The sequence below is a fragment of the Ixodes scapularis genome, unplaced genomic scaffold, assembly GCF_016920785.2.
Source record: "Ixodes scapularis isolate PalLabHiFi unplaced genomic scaffold, ASM1692078v2 PGA_scaffold4__175_contigs__length_147842914, whole genome shotgun sequence".
Classification (NCBI taxonomy): domain Eukaryota; kingdom Metazoa; phylum Arthropoda; class Arachnida; order Ixodida; family Ixodidae; genus Ixodes; species Ixodes scapularis.
The window spans coordinates 144,478,291-144,498,196 of record NW_024609879.1 but is presented as its reverse complement, the minus strand read 5'-3'; the positions used below and the strand labels follow the sequence as shown (position 1 = coordinate 144,498,196).

General features: G+C 45.8%; 1 protein-coding gene across 1 annotated transcript; it reads right to left on the bottom strand.

Annotated features, from left to right (window-relative positions):
• Positions 1-8,833: 8,833 nt before the first annotated feature.
• LOC115313600 (sulfotransferase ssu-1) lies at positions 8,834-18,351 on the bottom strand. The gene is made up of 3 exons (XM_042293266.1): positions 18,163-18,351; positions 12,441-12,609; positions 8,834-9,660 (listed from the first exon to the last, which is right to left on the bottom strand). Exons 2-3 carry the CDS (start codon positions 12,564-12,566, stop codon positions 8,863-8,865), a joined length of 924 nt encoding a protein of 307 aa, XP_042149200.1. The 5' UTR covers positions 12,567-12,609; positions 18,163-18,351; the 3' UTR covers positions 8,834-8,862.
• Positions 18,352-19,906: the final 1,555 nt, after the last annotated feature.

Below are 19,906 nucleotides of genomic sequence, written 5' to 3'. Positions count from 1 at the left end.
TCAGAAAACACTTATCCTTCCCTCGACCCATTCAGATAATCTCCCTTTGGTTATCTTCACCTTCCCTGTGCCTATTTTCCCCTCACTATCCCCAAATCCCAGTGCGTTCGTTAAATTAGTCGCCTCTTCGGTTACAACAGAGTGAACCCCTTTACAGTAAAGTATCAAGTCCACAGCCGCCTTTTCTTCCTCTCCACCAGCTCCATGCACCGTGTCTAATTCCTGCTATATAGCTCAATTTGTCCTAGTCCGCAACCCTCCCGTCGTCGGCTCGAACAACAAGGAGCTCCCCCTAGAATTGTCGAAGATAGGCTCCGTAGTAATGCCCCTCTTAAAAAAATCTGTAAATGTCCAAGGCCGATTTAGTCTGCATGCCTGATTCCCACATTTCCCTCTCAGTTTCTTAAACTCTCTTCATGACCTTTATCTTCTGACCCGCCTCCCTGCTTTTGCCCTTATATTTAGATCTAAGTTTTCTAGTCAGCTTTCTTCATTTTGTTTCGAAGCTTCTCGTGTGTAAATAACTAAGAACTCTTCGCGCCGATCGTTTTACCTCTATTTCTTTAAGCCCATTCACAAATTTTATCGTACTGCTAGCTTCCCTGCCCTCGAATGAGGACCATCCCATATCGTCCTGTACACCTTGGTTCGGTGCTTTACGATGTGCTCCCAGAGCCAATCTGCCTACTCCACGTTGCTTTATTTCTAGCCTTGTCTGGACATCCAGTTTTATGCGTAAAATATACATTTGTAAAAGTAGGCCTGGTAACCATAACTCTTTTCCAGATCTCCCTCACAACCTAAAACCTGTTATAGTTCCACTATGCTCTATTTTTCTTTACAGCTGCATTTCTGTTGCCCTTACCAGTTAGGCATTTTACATGTTCACTGATACATTTTAAACCCTGGTTAACCGATACTTCTAAACACATGTATTTTTCGACGCGCTCAATTTCTAAGCCTTGTATTTATAGCTCTGAAATTCCGTCATCACTGAACACCGTGGCCGCTGATTTGTCAATACTGAATTTTAAGCTTAAACTGTGGCCCTCTACGCCACATATATTCATTAGAGACTGGAGTTTTATGTTGCTATTGGCCATTAGCACTACGTCATCAGCATAAATCAGACCAGGTAATGACTGTTTGATCTTTTGACCTTGTCTGTTGTATGAAAGGTCAAACCCAAGATTTTATTTTCAACTTTTCCTCTGATTTCTAATCCTTGAAGAAACAACATGAACAACGATGGCGACAAAGTGCATCCCAGTCAAAGACGTCATTTTATCTCTATTGGCTTTGTTCTCTTTCCTTTCCATGTTATTAGTATCATGTTGTCTTCGTAAATATCTCTTAAACATTTCAACATTTCGTCCTCCATCTCAAAGCTCGTGATTATGTTCCACAAATTGCCTTGAATAACATGTTCATGAGCACACTTTATACCTAAGAATGCTAACCAAAGTGGCCCACCTTCCTTTTCTGTTGCTTCGATACACTGTGTTATTGAAAATAAATTGTCCTCCAACCTCCTTTCTTTTCGGAACCCATTTTGTAGCTCTCCTAGCAAATCCTTATTTTCTACCCATGCTTGAAATCTGTACTTGATAATCTCCATTGCCAACCTGTAGACTACTGATGTTACTGATTTGGGACGATTGTTACTAACCTCAGCCCTGTACCCCTTCCCCTTGTATATTAAACTAATTCTACTTAGCCTCCACTGTTCCGGTGCAGTTCCCCTCATGATTATTCTACTTACTGCTTTCCTTAACGATTCCTTAGATTTGGGTTCTAGCTGTTTTATCAACTTTATTGGTACACCATCTGCACCTGTTGATGTACCCGTTGGAAATCTCTGTTCTTGCCTTTCCCATTTTTTTTTTGATCTATAGCCTCAACATCAATACCTGAACTCTACCCCACTTGTGAGGCGCTTCCTCTGTATTCTTGCAGCTTGAACTTTTCTGCAATTAGTGTTCCTATATATTCTATTGCGTCATGCTGATTACCTCCAGGCATAACAATATACTTCTGCTGTGAGTTTATTTTATGACTTAGTGGATCCAAGTGGTTCCAGAACTTCCTGGATGCCTTCATATCTTTTTTTATTTACTTTATACAGCAATCGCGACCCCTTCCTCTGAACCTTAAATCAAGCGGGATGACTCCAGTCGAGTTTCAATTAATATATCCCACTTTTTGTTTACCTCACTTTCTGATTCTCCATTGCAATTAGAATATCTTTGCTCTCTGGAACCTTGTTGGCGTTTTTCTATTCCCTTCTTTACGTCCTAATCCCACCAGCTCTTAGGTTTGCGTCTTTGTTTTCAAACGTGGTTAAAAAGAGCTGCGTTTTCCTTTTTATTGGCGAAGGAAATAAAATTTGCTGAGTATAGATAGACATTTCCAACAAACAACGTGTGGGCGATGCCATCTTGGGTGTTCGTGTGTATGGCGCGTGCTTTCCTCGATTTCCGAAGCGACGAACACACACGTGCTGGGCTGTAAAGATCGCACGCTGGACTGTGATTTTGTGAACATTGGAAAGGTCTATACTCCATTTCACCTTATGTTGCGCTGCAGCGAATGCTAGAAGCACGAGCTCATAGCGTTGGCAGCTGCCCTTGGTGCACGAGAGCTTGTGCCGCCGAGATGGGCCCTAGAACAAGGAGCTCGAGCCTGTAGCCTTCCCTGCAGTACATCATATGGTAAACTAGAGTATAGCTCGACTAATTCCCGTAACAAAATTTAAAAAAAAAACACGTTGTGTGCGTGAGTGTTATCGCCCTCTTTTGGCGCGTGGCCCACGCGCGATGGCCCACTCAAAAAAGAGCGGTGGTCCATCCAGAACGAAAAGTGGGCAAGCCGAAAGCGCAGGGAACAGAGCGCTCATCATGTGATCTCTCGAACTATTACAGACCCTGCTGCTATCTTTTGCCGGTGCATTGGCTTCGCCACCACAGTTTGCTGACCCTGCATGTCACCTAACGTCATCGAGCTGTTGCAGTCATGCTGACAACAGGCATTTCATCAAATCCTTCCTGGACTACCACGTGATCAGCGGAGGTGGGACGTCATCTGCCTGGACCCCTATAAGACCATCGCCTCACACGACCATCTTCAGTGGGCAAGGCGAAAGCGCAGGGAACAGAGCGCTCATCATGTGTCCTCTCGAACTATTACAGGTTAGTTACGCATGCTCGTGTAGAAGTGATGATAAATGCCTTGTTGTTGTGCCTTGCCCATGTACTTTGCTAGTCATTGCATCCGATTGTATCCATGTGTGCAAATTATTACTATGCGGGGACGTGGAAGAAAACCCGGGCCCAACAGTTGAAGAAATGTTTGAATCACTTTTAGAAGGTCAAAAGGCCATACGGAATGATTTGGCCGAAGTTAAGAAAAGTCTAGAAGTGACAGAGTCAACTGTGAGCAATATTGGTGTGCGGATAAATCAGCTTGAGAGCAATGTTAAAGAAATGTTCGAGAAAACTGAGACCGTGGATAACTTAAATCAATGCGTCATGAGGATGCAGGAGGCCATGAGATTGCAGAACCTAAAGTTAGTCGCGCTGGAGGACCGTGGCAGGAGAGCTAATTTGGTTGTTTTTGGAATTAAAGACTCTCCTGAGGAAACGGAGGCGGTGCTGCGTCATAATGTGATCAAAGAAGTGTTCCTGGATAAACTGGGTGTAAGTTGTTCTTCCGTGGCAAGAATTCATCGGCTGGGGAGGCCTGCTAAAGATCGGCCGGTCATACTTTATTTCCAAGACTATCATGAAAAACAGGCAGTTCTGCGGAATAGTAGGAAACTGAAGGGAACGCGTATCTTTATTTAGAACGACTATTCTCCAGAAACACTCCGAAAACGAAAAGAACTTTGGCGGACCGCTAAAACCGATAAAAATCACGGTATGAAGGTTTCTCTGGTAAACGATAAACTTCGCATTAACGATACGTACTACGTATGGGACGACGCTTCTAACACACGTATTCCAGTACAGGCGGCGAGTGGGAATGACACTCCTAATAAAGACAACTCAGTAGAAGTGATGAGCATGGACGACGCTTTTAATGAACACATCCCAGTGCAGGCGGGGAGTAGCACACAGTCTACCACCTAGCAGTTACAGTCCCCGTCGCATCAGTTACGTGTGCTTTCCTTGAATGCCAGAAGCATTGTAAATAAAACTGATAGTCTTGAACTGTTGCTTCTTTCATATGACCCCCATTTAGTTGTTTTAACAGAAACTTGGCTCCACGAGGGAATCCGTGACGATGAAATAATTCCACCGGGTTATCAACTACTTAGGCGTGATCGTGGTTCGCGCGGTGGAGGCGTAGCAGTTATCGCAAAGTCCCATATCAATGTAACCTTACTTGATCAGATTGACGACCATGAAAGTTTGTTTTTGAATATATCACTGTGGGGTTTCACTGTTTTACTTTGTGCTGTTTATAGGCCCCCAAATGCGACCGACTTGTTCCTTGATAACTTATACGATCATCTTCTAGCCCAGCATGCACAGAATGTTATTGTAACAGGCGATTTTAATTTGTCCGCTATTGATTGGAATCAACTGGCCTATGGAATGTCCAATTGCAGTGATAGAATCTTAGACATTATGCTGGCTTTAAACCTTGATCAAATTGTTTGTGAGCACACTCGTGAAAATGCTCTTTTGGATCTTTTTTTTGTTAGTCAAATGTTTCTCACTGGAGTGCTTAGTGTTGAACCTGGTATCTCTGATCATCGTTTGTTGTCTTTTTGTTGGACTGCTAGACATGTGGGAGGTACGCGGAATCGTTCTGTTGTGAATGTTAAAGACTATGAACGAGCTAACGATATCGACATAATCGATTACGTTGATGATAAGTTAAATATTAACTCCGAGCAAAGCGTTTCGGGCTTGTGGAAACATTTTAAGGAAGCTATAAAGTTTTCCGTCGAACACTTTGTCCCTTCGAGGAAAGTACGAAATAAACGTCAAAACCCCCGGATTAACCGAGAAATTATTCAGATTAAGCGTAAATTAAAGCGTCGTAGAAGACAACATAACACTGCATCAGAGTACTTTGAGGAACTTAAAAAACAACTTGTGGCTATGGTAAATTTAGCAAAAACACGTTATTTTAGTATTACGCTTCCTGAGTTCATTAAAAGCGACCCACAGAAATTTTGGCGTTATCTGGGATCAAATAAACAAGTGTTAACAAAAATTAAAGTGGATGGGAACCTTGTGGCCGAGGGTAAGGAAATAGCGACAATTTTTAACCAATATTTTCAAAGTGTATTTATTTCAAAAGATGACAACGGGACACCAGCCCCTCCTATAAATTCTCTCGAGGTTCCTGTAATTTCAGTCGAAGGTGTCTTGTCAATGTTGCGTAAACTGAAAGTAAAATAGAGTTCTGGTCCAGACGGTCTACCCAATGCCTTTTCAAAACGTTATGCACTGCAATTAGCTGAATTTTTGACCAAGATTTTTCAAGTTTCCTTACTTACCGGAGTAGTGCCAGATGACTGGAATAGAGCTCGGGTTGTACCGATTCACAAGAAAGGGGATAAGTTATTGGTGTCTAATTATAGGCCGATTTCAATTACTTGTAGTTGCTGCAAGTTATTGGAACACGTCGTGGCCGGTTATATTAAAAGCTTCTTATCTGAAAAGGGTATCTTATCGCCTAAGCAGCATGGATTTAGAAAGGGAATGTCCACCGCCACGCAACTCGTTACGTCTGTTCATGAATTTCTCGCGATACTCGATGATTCAGGGCAATGCGATGTTCTTTTTTTAGACTTTTGTAAGGCGTTCGATAAGGTGCCGCATGCAAAACTGCTTTATAAACTCGAACGCATAGGACTTCCCTCTTACATTATTCTTTGGATAAGCGCCTACTTAAGAAATAGATCCCAATTCGTCGATGTTAACGGCCATGTTTCAAACGTTCTATATGTCACTTCCGGCGTGCCCCAAGGAAGTGTGTTGGGACCATTACTATTTCTTGTTTATATAAATGATCTAACCGAAGTGGTTGCTTCGTCTGTTTCCATGAGATTGTTTGCGGATGTCTGTATTGTTTTTAAAGACATCAACACTGCTGACGACCATCTTGCGCTTCAAGAATCTATTATCGAGATAGAGCACTGGTGTGAAGCTTGGGATATGGATTTGAATATTGAAAAACTGTGCTTCTAAAAATTACACGAAAAAAACATATAAGCTCATTTGAGTATCAGCTTCACAACATTGCCATTCCTGAGGTCACTAGCTATAAATATCTAGGTGTTACCATTACTAATCGTTTAATTTGGTCTACACACATCTCAAATACTTGCTCTAAAGCTTTCGCTAAACTGTGTTTTCTAAGGCGAAAGCTCAAACACGTTCCCAGTAGTGTTAAGCTCCTCGCATACAATACGCTCATCAGGTCAAAACTCGAATATGCATCAGTCATTTGGGATCCCCACAATAAAAAAGATATCCACCAGCTTGAACTTGTACAAAGAAAGGCAGTTATGTTTATATTCAGTAAATACAATAGATTGGACTCGCCCACGGAACTTATGAGGGATAACCAAATACCACCTCTCGATACACGTCGGAAAATGACTCGTATTTTATTTCTTTACAACATCCTCACATCCAGAGTAAGCCTAAATACACTCCCATATCTCAATCAACTAACTTCAAGAAAAACACGACACACTAGGGATCACGCACTACAGCCCATCTTCGCAAAAACAAATGCCTTTAAGCACAGTTTTTTTTCCGCGCACTATTTCGGACTGGAACTTGCTACCAGAAACCATTATTCAGTCAGCCAATTTCATTCAGGAATTAGAACGGTACCTAATTCGATAATGCATTCCGCAGTAGTGGTCTTGTCTTCTTTTGTATTATTGTTTTTGTCATTTTTTCATGCGCACCCATATGTTGCATTTTTTGCCCCTCCTGCTTGGGCCAGAGAACTGGCCTGCAGTATCGTAAAATAAATAAATAAAATAAATAAAAATAAATAAATAAAACTCATCCAAAGAAGGGCAGTGGACAGACGTGTTGTGATTGACGGTTTCTCAACTCGGTTGGGTAACCCAGCGCAGCGCAGGACGCCACGAAGATTGCCGTCGGAATAGCAGCAGACGACGGAGCGGCGGCCCTCGCCGTCCCCGTAATGCCTCACGCGCGCCGCTTGAGGGCGCGCGCTACTTTTCGGAAAGGTTCAGTCGGCGAGAAATTGAGGGAAAGGAGAAGACTAAAGCACGCAAGGATCTCAGAACACCGAGCTCTGGTTGGAATGATTAGCGGGTAGGCGCAACGGTAGCTAAGCTTTTCGTCTTTCTGCTAATCCTCGAAACCAGCTCTCGGCGTTCTTACTTCCCCACGCAGTCTCGTCTCCTCCTCTCTGTCACTTTATACCCGTACAGCAGAACGTTAGTCATCCAGGAAGTTCCTCGTCACAGCGAACACTAAAGCCGAGTCACACCCGTCTCTCACACCACACAAAATACGCGGAGTTCTCTGCCGACATTTCTGACGGAATATCTGCGGGCATGACTCAAACTTGTTCGATGAATGTTTGCCTCATTCATATGTAAGGGTCGTACAGGTCTGCAGGCCGTTTTGGTACGACCAATGCGACATACAAGACATACACGCTCCTCAGAGGGTGTCTGCAGGCTGTCGTTTATATAATGTATTAGCGACATGACCGTGGCTTTTGGAAACCAGATCATTGCAAAGACAGAAATGGCGCTTCGGATAAAGTCGATTCTAAGAAGCCCAGAAAAGCGCTATCTTGCCCACTTCTACTCGTTATTGTCCTTAGAGCTATACTAGTCTGCTATGTTTACCGAACTATCCCACCAGTTCATTTTGATGAAAAACCCTGAATCTATCCGCTTCCTGCAAGAAACATACGTATTCCAGATGCTTTGGGTATGACTGAAAATTAGCTCGTCGCATCTAATTGCAATGTTGTAAGAAGCTATATAGGTTCCATCACCGTGCACTTTAAATAACTTTATGACATTTTTTACACTGACTCATATATTCAGCTGCTGTTTAAAGGAGCGATGCAACAATTTTTGTACTTTGCGCAAATACCGCTTGAAACGGATCCCTAACGTTAATGACCTATAAAACACGCGTTCGTTTTTCACCCCACGCAATAGTAGTCCCAGAAAAAAATTAAAGAAAAACGAGCAGCGTTCACCCCCTCAACTCGCAGCCAGAACAAGCGGCCACGTGATCTGGAGCCGATTATATGCCGCCAGTGTTGATCACAGCCACGCGCTGGGGTCGGCAAAGCGCAGGACACGCGCTGAGTTCCAGACATTGTTATGTCTCGGCTGTTGTCGTCGTTGCAGCGATTGGACACGGGTCACTACCCGAATGCTTCTCGAGCTAGCAATTGTCACGAGCCCAAGTCGAGTGCCCAGGCAATGCTCGGGTCCAATCTATGAACCGCATTCAAATATCGTCACTTGGGTGTACTGCGATCCCCGAGTTACGTCATCAAATTTTGCAAAAGAGAGATTGAATGAAAATGATCGCTTTTGTCCTTGAAATTACACCGCAACAAAGGAGTTTCTTGGCCAATGGCGTGGCGTGTGAGTATCCTTGAGTCCCAGGTGTGCCAGTAAGCTCGTGTAGAGAGAAAAACATTCCAATTGAATATCGTTGCACCTTTAAGCTTTCTCCAGGGGTACCAGCAGGGTTAAACCATAAGTATTTTATTTGTTTATCGCAGTGACCGGAGAAGATATATACTGCCGAGAACATGAAAAGTGCTCTTGTAACATTCGAACCAAAGAACCAGCTAGTGGCCCCGGAAGTACGGGCACGCTGCGATAACTTAGATGTCTTCCCAGTGAGACATAATGTCATATTTCCGGATATTCTCGTCGATCTTAGCTCGCATCTTCTGAATCCCATCTTCTGAGAAGTACTTTCTCCAACCTCCCACACCGCCCTGCCGAACAATGTTAATGGTGGTCGAATCGTAGCCCTTGTCTTCACCCGATTCCTCTAGAGGTGGCGCCTGCAGCGATGCTTTCATAAGCACTTCACGCATCTCCTTGGGGGTGGTCTTCATGAGATCCTTCATGAAGACGGTCGAGCTCTTCTCTAGAATAGATTGAAGAATGTCGCCGCGATTCTTAAGCATCTCTTCGTAGTCTTCACCCAAGAACCGAGCCAGCTTCAAGATTGAGCCTTTCTTGTCCCTCTGGAGTTCCTCGTACGTCACAAAGAAGACGTTGCGCTCCTTCCTTCGCCTGTAGCCGGACAGGACGTGGTCGAAAAAGTCCCCGAAACTGGAGTTCCCTTCCAGGAACGCGTCGAGAAACTCGTCGAAGGTACCGTCCTGGAACTTGCACACCGGTATCTCACGGACATAGTGGTAGCAAGAGACGCAGCAGTCCAACGGATTGCGCGCCACGTACAGGTACTTGGCCTTCGGGTCTACTTTAATTCGGTCCATTGAGAAGTGCGTCCGCAGGAGCCTCGGAGACTCCATCCCGTCGGGCACCCTGTTCTCAAGGTAGGGTGCCTTCTTCGCGAAATCCACGTACGACTCCGCCGACTCCCCGCTGTTCAAGATGAGCTGCAAAATCTGTTGGATCCAGTGGGAGCCTGACCTCGGGAAAGACACCTGCACAAAAGGAGGAGAATGTCACTAAGATGGACACTAGGCGAGCAGCTCGTAGATGACAACGCTGGGGGGTGAGATCTTAATGTTCCCATAGTGGAGGCCAGAGCGGGGCACAAATAGACCAGGGATAAAAAAATCACTTCCAAAAAAGCAATTAAATTACATTACTAATCACTGTCTTGAAAACTGCAAAAATGTAAGTAAATTACATTACAAATTACCGGAGACGAATATTAATGTGACATTACATTACAATTACTTTTTAAAAGTAATGAAATTACTTTGACATGAGTTTTCAATATCTTGAGGCATAATTCGTGCCCATTTTGATTACAGTATATGTACCAAAACTTAGATCTTTCTGTGTACGCCGCAGCAAACTTATGCGCCTGAAATTGAACCAAACTGAACAGTCGTTTTGACGGCGCACACGACATAAGCGTTAAACATAGTGCCACTAAATGAGCTGCGCTGAGAGTATTGGCACTCCGCTCCCCGACATTGTTGTGGGCGCCGCCATTTTGGTGCTTGTGCAGAGCAGACACAACTGCGGATTGCCATGATTCAAAAGTGCGACTTCCTCAGTATTAGATTTGGTTTTAGGAAGCTCATGTAATATTGCTCTGCTTTGTCGCGAAGTGTTTAATCATTCGTGGAGGACCGAAAAGCGTTTCCTTTGATTTCAGATAAAGCTTGAGATAACTGGCAACCAGGATTTTAAGCCCCAATATGGCCAAATTTCGTTACTCTGAAACGTAGGTTATTTTTTTGCAGTAGTTAAACATGATGAATAGCTTCTTCTCTATATGTGACTCAAAGACCGTCGACTCACCGGCTTCGCTGTTCGTTCAACGGTGAAGGCCCTTAGTTAAAGGGTGATATGTCTCCGTCTGTTACGGCACTCGAAACACGGTAACGGTTTGCAAAAAGTCCGTAATACATTAGAGGGAAAGGCCACATGCATTGGGGCCGCTTGGGAACGGGCCGGGAGCCATAGACGCGGACATCCAGTTGGCGGTCACGATGAGCTCCTATCGCTGGCGACGGACAAAGATGCATAAAGGTGCAGCAAAATATCGCCTATTAGCGCTGTACCCTTGTTCCTTTGTAGCAGAAAAACACCGAAATCGCGAATTGTATGAAACTAACTAAAGCTGACAAGCTGGTTGCGGCAAAACCAACGCGCCTAATCTTTCGGCTGCTTTCTTTCTCCGCTCTTAATCTCTCGGCCTCTTTCTCGTTCTTTTTCTCGGGATCGCCGATGTCAGCGCCCATGATTTGCCGCGGTCTGCCTCTTCTGTGGGCAGGGCAGGATCACAGTATGTGGTGCCCACAGCTACTACGCCAAATACCAAAAAAACAGGACCAGAAATGCAAAACGCACGAGAGCGGCTCAATCACGTCGTTCACGTTGTTCGACTTTTCTGTTTTGTATAGGAAAGCGGCACACACATCTGGTAGTAGCTGGCAACCGGCGATAGGGCAAGCGTTATCAGTAACAGGAGGCTGTGCCTGAACGATGTTTGCACTTCACGAGCGCACGTGCCCGGCATGGACACCGCAAGCCCTGACCTCGCCCTCGTATCTGGTACTACGTAGTGCCACTAAATAAGCTACGCTTCAGAGTAACGACACTTGCCCATCTTGTGGCTTAAAATTATGGTGGCCAGTTATCTGAAGCTTTATCTGAAATCACAAGAAACGGTTTTCGGTTCTCCTGAAAAGTTTAAACAGTTCGGGACAGAGCAAAGCTATATTGCCTGAGCTTTTTAACACCCAAACTAATGCTGAGGAAATCGCACTTATGAGTTATGACGATCGGCAGTTGCGTCTGCTCTGCACAAGCACCAAGATGGCGGTGCCCACAACAATATAGGGGACAGAGTGCCGATATATTAAGCGTACCTCATTTAGTGGCTCCAGTACTGCATAGAGCCTCTGTATATTGCAGCTTTAGCTGAGCTGCCATAAACGGAGTATAGCAGACGCCAATCATAACAGAGACGCCCGGTGATTCTTATCTTATCGGCGAATGCAACCTAGCATTCTCATCTACAGTTGGTCAACTTGGTTTTCGGCAGCCCTGTTGCCCGACAAGCCTGTCACACTGCGGGAACATCAGCACAACGCAGGCGACAGCAACATTGCTGCCTCGGTGTGACAGCTTTCGGCAACAAAAACAGCAGCAACTTGAGTTGCCCAACTGTTTCCTCAGTATGGCTGTGCCTTTAGGGTTTCCATTCGTGACGTCGTGCCCAGAACTTGCTTCGCCGTGATGCCGCAAGTTGTGATTCTGGCCACTTATCAGTTTCGAACGACAAGTTCGTTTGTGCGTAAAAACCACACTGAAAGCTTGGACTCGTAGCGTTCTTAAGCCAGCCACGTTAACGCTGATAGTCTGATATTGATCTCCTTTTCGTCGATGATTTCAAAACTAAGCACACTAAAGACGTGAGCATTTTGCGAATCGGGGCAAGCTGTGGAGGACCGACTGCAGCCACACTTTTGCTCGGACACATCGCCAGTTCGCAACTTTCACGACTTATGGGGAACACACTGAAACCTATCAAAATGACTGTCACCGTACGAGGTTCGGCCGACGACGATGCGGAAGTTATCCTAATTTTGTTAAAGGCGATCAATTTTAGAGCTTTACATCGTCATTTCACGCCAAGGAGGTGTAAGCAAGCTCTCTCGTTGTGAATTCGAGTCAGCCGGGAACGAGGTTCTCACACTGTGGTACTACCGTCGCTGAAATTCGCAAATGAAGTCTGTCCCACCTGGATGATGTCGCCTTCTCGAGGTTCGAACGAGGGGACTTGTCGGTACAGCACGGGGTCGTAGCACATGAAGCACGCCTCGCCGTCGATGTCCTGGGTGACCGGGACGCGCTTCTCTGCACTCATGGCGCCTCACGAAGCCGCGATGTCCTTGACTTGGCGGATTGTGCTGCGGGCGAACAAAGGGTGAGGGAGGCGGGATCGGTCAACCAGTTTCCATTGAAAGTGTAAAGGTTTCACTCAATACACCCTATTAGAATCGGAGAGTGAACTTAAAGACAGAAGGACAGTTCGCGCTTTCCACTTCTCTCCCGCTTCGCCCTCTCCCTCATTCTACCCTGTCCGCCGTTGCCTCTTTCCTCCTTCCCATGGTGAGGAGAATCTTCTGCCTTGCGGAATCTCGAGTCTGGTCGTCGGCATTTAAGTCTTTAGCTTTCGGTGTCCTAAACGGCCGGCGAATTAGTGTTAATAAAACTGCATAAACTGTGCATATGCTACAGGCGTTGTTGCCTGCAGCGCACGTAGTAGTAGTCTCCACTGCCAGCCTTAAAATTGCAGCCTTCGGCGCCAGGATGCACTACAGCCTACGTTGGTTTGCTGGCTTATTTCCGCCCACGTGCAGTTGCTGTTTTCAATTACTGTGGACGTTTTCGTTTGGATTGAAGCAGTGAGGCATATTCATTTTTTTAAAATTTTCATACTATTTATGTATGCTACAGCGTATAATTGTTTTTTATATGGATGTTTTGTTATATGTTTTGTTTTAATGAAATAATATCCCAAAAGAACGGGAAAGGTTTAAAGGGGCACTGACACCTGTAACATCGTAATTGCTTTTTGTCTAAAAGGATGTAAATTGCAGTTATAGACACAAAAAAATACAACGCCAAAAAAAAAATAGTATATATCCCCACGCGCGCGCGCGCTTTTTTATTTTGGGCGTTTTCCTGTCCCGCTCCTCACCTCCTCGCTTCTTTCTATTGCTGAAGTAATCTATTATGCAATTTAGAAGCTTTGTAAGCAACATTTTCAAAAAAATTATTAACGGCATTCGTAAAACATTTTTTTTAACGCTATTGCGAACGCACTTCGGCCCTTCTTTTTGAAATACCGAAAATCGGAGTCAGGAGTGATGCCGCCTCCTGGTTTTTTTATCCTCCCCCAAAAAACATAAAAGTTCAGTAAAAAACAAACAAAAATTGGAGTGTGTGTGTGTGTGTACGTTTATACAGCCTAGGATTTAGTCTGCCTCACAGGGGCGACGAGTCTCCCACCTGTACATGAGAAATTCAGCCAGTGCAGTACAACCGCTAGCCTGGGGTTTTTAACGTGCACTGCGCAGTAGTGATACACAACCGCACGTCGGTACGATGCTCATTCAGATCGTAACGGGCAGGGGTGGGGATTGAACCCAGGATACCTGGGTTCTGCAGCGCGAGTTTTCGCTCCACGTGCTCTGAGCTGGTGTGCGCTAGCCTGACGCTAAACACTCGGCCAACAATCCCCCTCGTGCTCGACACGCGTAGCACTGATACAGTGAACTTGAAATGATCTAGTGGTGCGAACTACATGCTCCACTCATGCTTATAGCATGAGCGGAGCATGTACCACTTGCTTGAGTTGGCGATGGTGGAAGAGGATTTCGCCTCTTCTTTGCTTAAATTTCGAGGAAAGGAATTTAATTTTTGCCACCCTGACAACCCCGCATTGCTGTGGCAAATAAGGTTTCACCGCTCAGGGTACATTTCTGGTACATTAGTTCTTTCTATGCAACGAGTCTAATTTAGAGCCAGCGAATGGAACAAAAGATTAATGAAATGTTTTTAACACAGAATTTGCTTTATCAGCCGATTTCTATGAAATATGCCACGCTCGACCGTTATCCTCAGGCGCTACGCTCGATCGATAGTCAAGCTCATATGGGAAATATAGCCCCTAAGGAGGTATATGTTTTTTTTTATGATGTTTACGTCAGAGGTCACATCATAACACAACGTCACGACGACGTGACGTTACAACGACGCCCCGACGTCATCGTCCACCATGACATTACACGACGCCAAGATGCTGAAGAGGGCTGTGATAGGCGATCCACCACGAAGAGAAGGAAGAAAAGAGATGCGCGAGGGATGGCGCGGTTTTTGAGACAGGGCTCGGGAAGGGCACGAGCACAGCTCGGACTCGGAAGGCGAAGCTGCGAACAGCTGTTCGGACCTCGGTAGACGTGACCAGGCGTCAGAGGCCCTGTCCCCGCCTCCTCTCGTGGTCAAGGCGCCGGCCTGCCTGAGGCCGACTGGACTACCTGAGGCGCTGAAGACAACTCCAGCAACCGGGTTCACCAAACATCTCCGGGAACGAGACGCTCCAGGCTAACAACAACTGCCGCCGAGCCCATCAACCACGAGCCCTCCTGCTTCGGCACTACCCCTCTATGTGACCAGGAAAGAAAACTGTGAGACAACACGAACAATGACATTCTGTAAATAGCCGCGGTGTTAATATTTTGTTTTTCTATTCTTCTGATGTCTATGTCACAATAGTGAAATATTTCCTAACGCATCCTGTGTCTTCCGTAATTCTATTAAGACCCCCTAAACACACGAACCACGCACTATCACAATTGGCGTCCGCGATAGGACGGAGGACACATTGGATCGTTCGGAAATAATCATTAAGCTATGGATCTCAAAGAAATTATAGAGCTCGGCAAGCAGCTAGGCCTACAAGGTGTTGAACTTAAAGAATTCGCGGACGAGAAAGTCGCTCACGAACGCGAAGAGAAGGCGCGTGAGAGGGAGGAAAGGACTGCGGATAGAGTAGCAAACCGAGAGAAGGTTGAAGTGGAAGAACGAACATTACAGTTACGCATAAGGCTAGCTGAGACGGGAGTGACCACTACTGCCGAGATCACAACAGAGGGCAGCAATTACGGAAGAACAAACTCCAGTAACCTCTGTCCCCCGAAATGTATTCTTCTATACGATGAAAGGCGAGACGATTTAGACGCCTACTTGAAGCGTTTTGAATGCATTGCTAAGGGGGAAGACTGGCCAGAACCTAAATGGGCTACCGCTCTAAGCATGTGCCTGACGGGAGAGGCGTTGAAAGTCTACGACAGGCTATCACCTCGGGATTCTATGAGTTATGAAGCGACCAAGCGAGCTCTCCTGGATAGATTCCGTTTTACAACTGAGGGGTATCGAGAGAAGTTCAGGAAATCGAAACCCGAAAAAGGGGAGACAGCCAGCCAGTACACTGCCCGGCTGCAAGGATACTTCGATAGGTAAATGGAGGTGGGGGAGACACCTTCAACATACGAAGCGCTGGGAGATAAGATCCTGCCAGAACAGTTCCTATCTCAGTGTCACACAAAACTTACTATATTTTTGAAAGAGAGAAACTGCCAGACGCTAGCATCAATGGTTGAGGCCGCCGATCGATTTCTTGAGGCGCAACAACAAAAGAACCTCTCCTCCTTTAGAGACGATGCAAGAGCCGCGTCAACCCATAGACCTAACCTCGATGCGCCGGCGTTTGCGAAACCTAAATGTTTCCTGTGTGGCAAGCTCGGTCACAAAGCACGAGAGTGCAGAAGTTGTTTCCGGTAAAAAATTCCATCCTGTTCGTTTTGCCAAAGAGAAGGGCATGATGCAAAAGAATGCCCCAAGAAACAAAAATATCCACGAATTCTGTGTATGGTGGAGCCAGAATCAGTAGAAAGCACACAAACTCCACTTCGAAACTTTGTAGAGGGATCAGGTCTTGGATCCACAAAGGATTGCGAGGCAGGGCTATGTTAACGTGGTTCACGAAAACGACGAGGTATTCGTCGTACATAACATGCCCGGCTTACGGGGGTTGCTTAATCAACAACCAGTCAGCGTGCTACGTGACACGGGTAGCAATACAGTGATAGTTCGATGCGACTTGGTAAAAGATTGTTGTCTCACAGGAAAGACAGGAAAGGTTTTTCTCGTAGGTGGCACATCCTTGCAGCTGCCGGAGGCAAAAACAATGCTGCGTTCTCCATACTTTGTTGAGGAATTGATCGTGAAGTGCATGGACACCTCTCTATGATGTGATTGTAGGGAATATTCAGGGTGCACGAGGAGTCGATGAGTCGGAATCCGAATGGAAAAACAAAACCGTCCAGCATGCCTCACAAGAACCTGAAAAGAAAGATGCCTCGATAGACACTGCAGCAACGACTGACGTGTCAGCTGCAAATAAACTGAAGCCCTCGAACAAAAAGGGCACATCTAAGGAAATGAAAAAGGAGGAGGTCACCACCGAAGTCCTAAAGGAATAGCAGCGATGCGATCGCACGTTGGAGAGTTGTCGGAACAAAATCGGAGAGATACACCACGCCAAGGATGGATCAACAAACAGCTTTTATTTCTGGAAAGGAGTACTATGTCGACGTTATGAACAGAAAGGAGGTAAGGTGCTGAAGCAAGCAGTCGTCCCAGCCGCCTTGAGAACGTACCTCATGGAGGTAGCACACGACAGCGTAATGGCTGGCCACCTGGGAATGAAGCGTACCACTGACAGGGTACTAGGGGCCTTCTGTTGGCCAGGGAGTGCAGGCCGACATTAAAATATACGTGAAATCATGTGATAGTCAGAGGGCCACTCCTAAGGGAACGGTCAAGAGGGCGCCCCTCGGCCGAATGTCAGTCATTAATACTCCATTTGAAAGGGTGGCTATTGACCTGATAGGTCCGCTTCCTACGAGCTCCGAAAATAAGAACCGCTACATTCTAACTATGGTAGATTTCGCGACGAGATACCCTGATGCGGTAGCGCTACCATCCTGTGACTCTCACACAGTGGCGGAAGGCCTATTGAAGATCTTTTCGCGCGTGGGCCTCCCCGGACAGATTTTGTCTGATCGTGGGACAAGCTTCACATTGGGGCTCATGCGGGAGCTCACTCGAATGATGTCCGTCCAACAGCTGCTGACGACTTAGTACCACCCCATTTGTAACGGTTTAGTGGAGAGGTACAACGGTACTTTGAAGCAAATGTTGCGCAATATGTGCCAGGAGAAGCCTCGATCATGGGATAAGTATCTCGCCCCACTCCTGTTTGCTTATCGAGAAATCCCCCAAGCGAGCCTAGGTTTCTCTCCATTTGAATTGATCTATGGGAGGCATGTTCGGGGACCATTGCCGATATTAAAAGAGATCTGGACGGATGAGGAGTTAGGACGAGATCTTAAAACAACATACTCGTGTGTTTTGGACCTGCGGGATCGCCTTGAAGAAACCACAGGACTGGCACATCAGAGCTTGGCAGCCGCCAGCAAATACCAGAAGAAGATGAACGACAAAAAGGCAGGAAGACGACTTTTAAAAGTAGGAGATAGTGCACTGCTATTGGTACCGGCCAAGAAGAACAAGCTGCTCGTGCACTGGAAGGGTCCCTACAAAGTAGTAGGGGAAATAAACGAAGTCGACTACGCCATAGATTTAGGGCATACAACGAAGGTATTTCATATTAATATGTTAAAAAAGTATGCGGAGCGAGAGAGGGATACCGAGGTTAAGAATCAGGCGTGCTTAATAATAGCTATCGGGGAGGGGGAAGCGGAGCAGGGCATACCGTGTATAAACGTCAGGCCTGCCCAGGGAATGGATGATGTGCTGGTGGCCGAAGACCTCAGCGAGAGAAAGAAAATGGACGTCAAGAGCGTTCTACAAACATTTGAAGCGATATTTACCGAGGTGCCTGGACGAACAGAACTGTTGGAACGCAAGCTTGAGTTGACGACAATCGATTCTATCCAGACTCCACAATGCCCAATCCCCTTCGCAACGAGGGAGGCGATAGAAGAGGCAGTGGCACAAATGTTGGCGCTACAAGTGATTGAGCAATCAACGTCACCATATTGTTCTCCTCTAGTCCTAGTGAAGAAGCAAGATAAGTCACATCGCATCTGCACTGACTTCCGACATCTAAACGACGTATTCATTCCGGATGCCGAGCCCATCCCGCGGATAGAGGACGTATTCGCGGAAGTTGGGAAAAAGAAATATTTCTCGAAGCTAGACTTGTCAAAAGGGTACTGGCAGATTCCGCTTACCAGCGACTCTAAAGAAAAAACAGCATTTTCTACCGAGAGCGGTTTGTATCACTTCAAATGCATGCCTTTTGGGATTAAGACTGCATCTGCCGTCTTTACGCGACTAACGAGGAAGGTTCTCACAGGTATCAAAGGGGTACAACATTACATCGACGATATTCTAATCGCCACTGACACTTGGGATGAACATCTCAAAGTGCTCGAACAAGTTCTTCGGCGAATTAGCGAAGCAGGACTCGCTGTTAAACCGACCAAATGCCAACTGGGAATGAGTGAGATCATGTTTCTAGGTCACAAATTGGGGCATGGGGAGCTAGCTCCGCTACCGGAGACCCTACAAATTATAGTAGGCTCTAAGCGACCTGCAACAAAGAAACAAGTGAGATCCCTTTTAGGACTGACGGGTTATTATCGGCAGTTTGTTCCGAATTATGCGGAGAGAGCTCCTCCTTTAGTTGAGCTCACGAAGAGAAGGGAACCCAACAAGGTGAGCTGGACTAGTAGGCACGAAGAAGCTTTTCGAGAATTGCAGCGAGCTCTCTCGGTAGGACCGATTCTCCGGGCGCCGGACTTGACGAAAGTGTTTGTGCTTAGGACAGACGCGTCAGATAGCTGTCTTGGTGCGGTGTTGATGCATAAGTACGCGCCGTACCTACATCCAGTTGCGTATGGCAGTAGGGGCTTGATGCCCCGCGAGAAAAATTACCCTACCATTGAGAGAGAGGCCGTAGCGCTAGTTTGGGCAATCCAAAAGTTTCATGTTTACCTAAACGGGCGAGAATTTATAGTCCAAACGGATCATCAGCCGCTGGAACATCTACATAAGATGAAAACAGCAAACAGTAGAATTACGAGATGGAGTTTGCTTCTACAAGAATACCAATTCCGGGTACACTATATAAAGGGAGTAGAGAATGTAGGGGCTGATTATTTGAGCCGGGTGTGACATAAGCTGAGGACCCTTACGGGGCACGTGGTTGTCAATATTTGTATGGTGCGTGTGTTTGAATGAGGGTGTGACATTGCAATTAGGAGCCATTTTGACAAAAAGTGTTTCTGGTGAAGTAATAGGCGATTATAGTTGCATCACTCAAGATTACGAAATGATGTGTATACGCAATAACCAGAATATCTTTGCTGTGGTGTACCGACCACCAAACGGCAACATTGAATCGTTTTTAAAATTTTTCGAGTCTTTTTTGGTTTTTGTTAATGAAGAAAAATGTAATGTAATTTGTGGTGGGGACTTTAATATTGATATGAGCGCGGAAACCGTAGCTAAAAAAAGTTTAGATTCGCTAATCAGGACATATGGTTGTGCAAATGTTATTAATAGACCTACACGTGTTACTCTCCAATCTGAAACATTAATTGATTTGTT

Coding starts and splice junctions, on each gene's coding strand:
- LOC115313600 (XM_042293266.1), bottom strand. CDS start 12,566: ATGAGTGCAGAGAAGCGCGTCCCGGTCACCCAGGACATCGACGGCGAG. Junction 9,661..12,440: donor GAGAAGGCGACATCATCCAG/GTGGGACAGACT, acceptor CCTTTTGTGCAG/GTGTCTTTCCCGAGGTCAGG.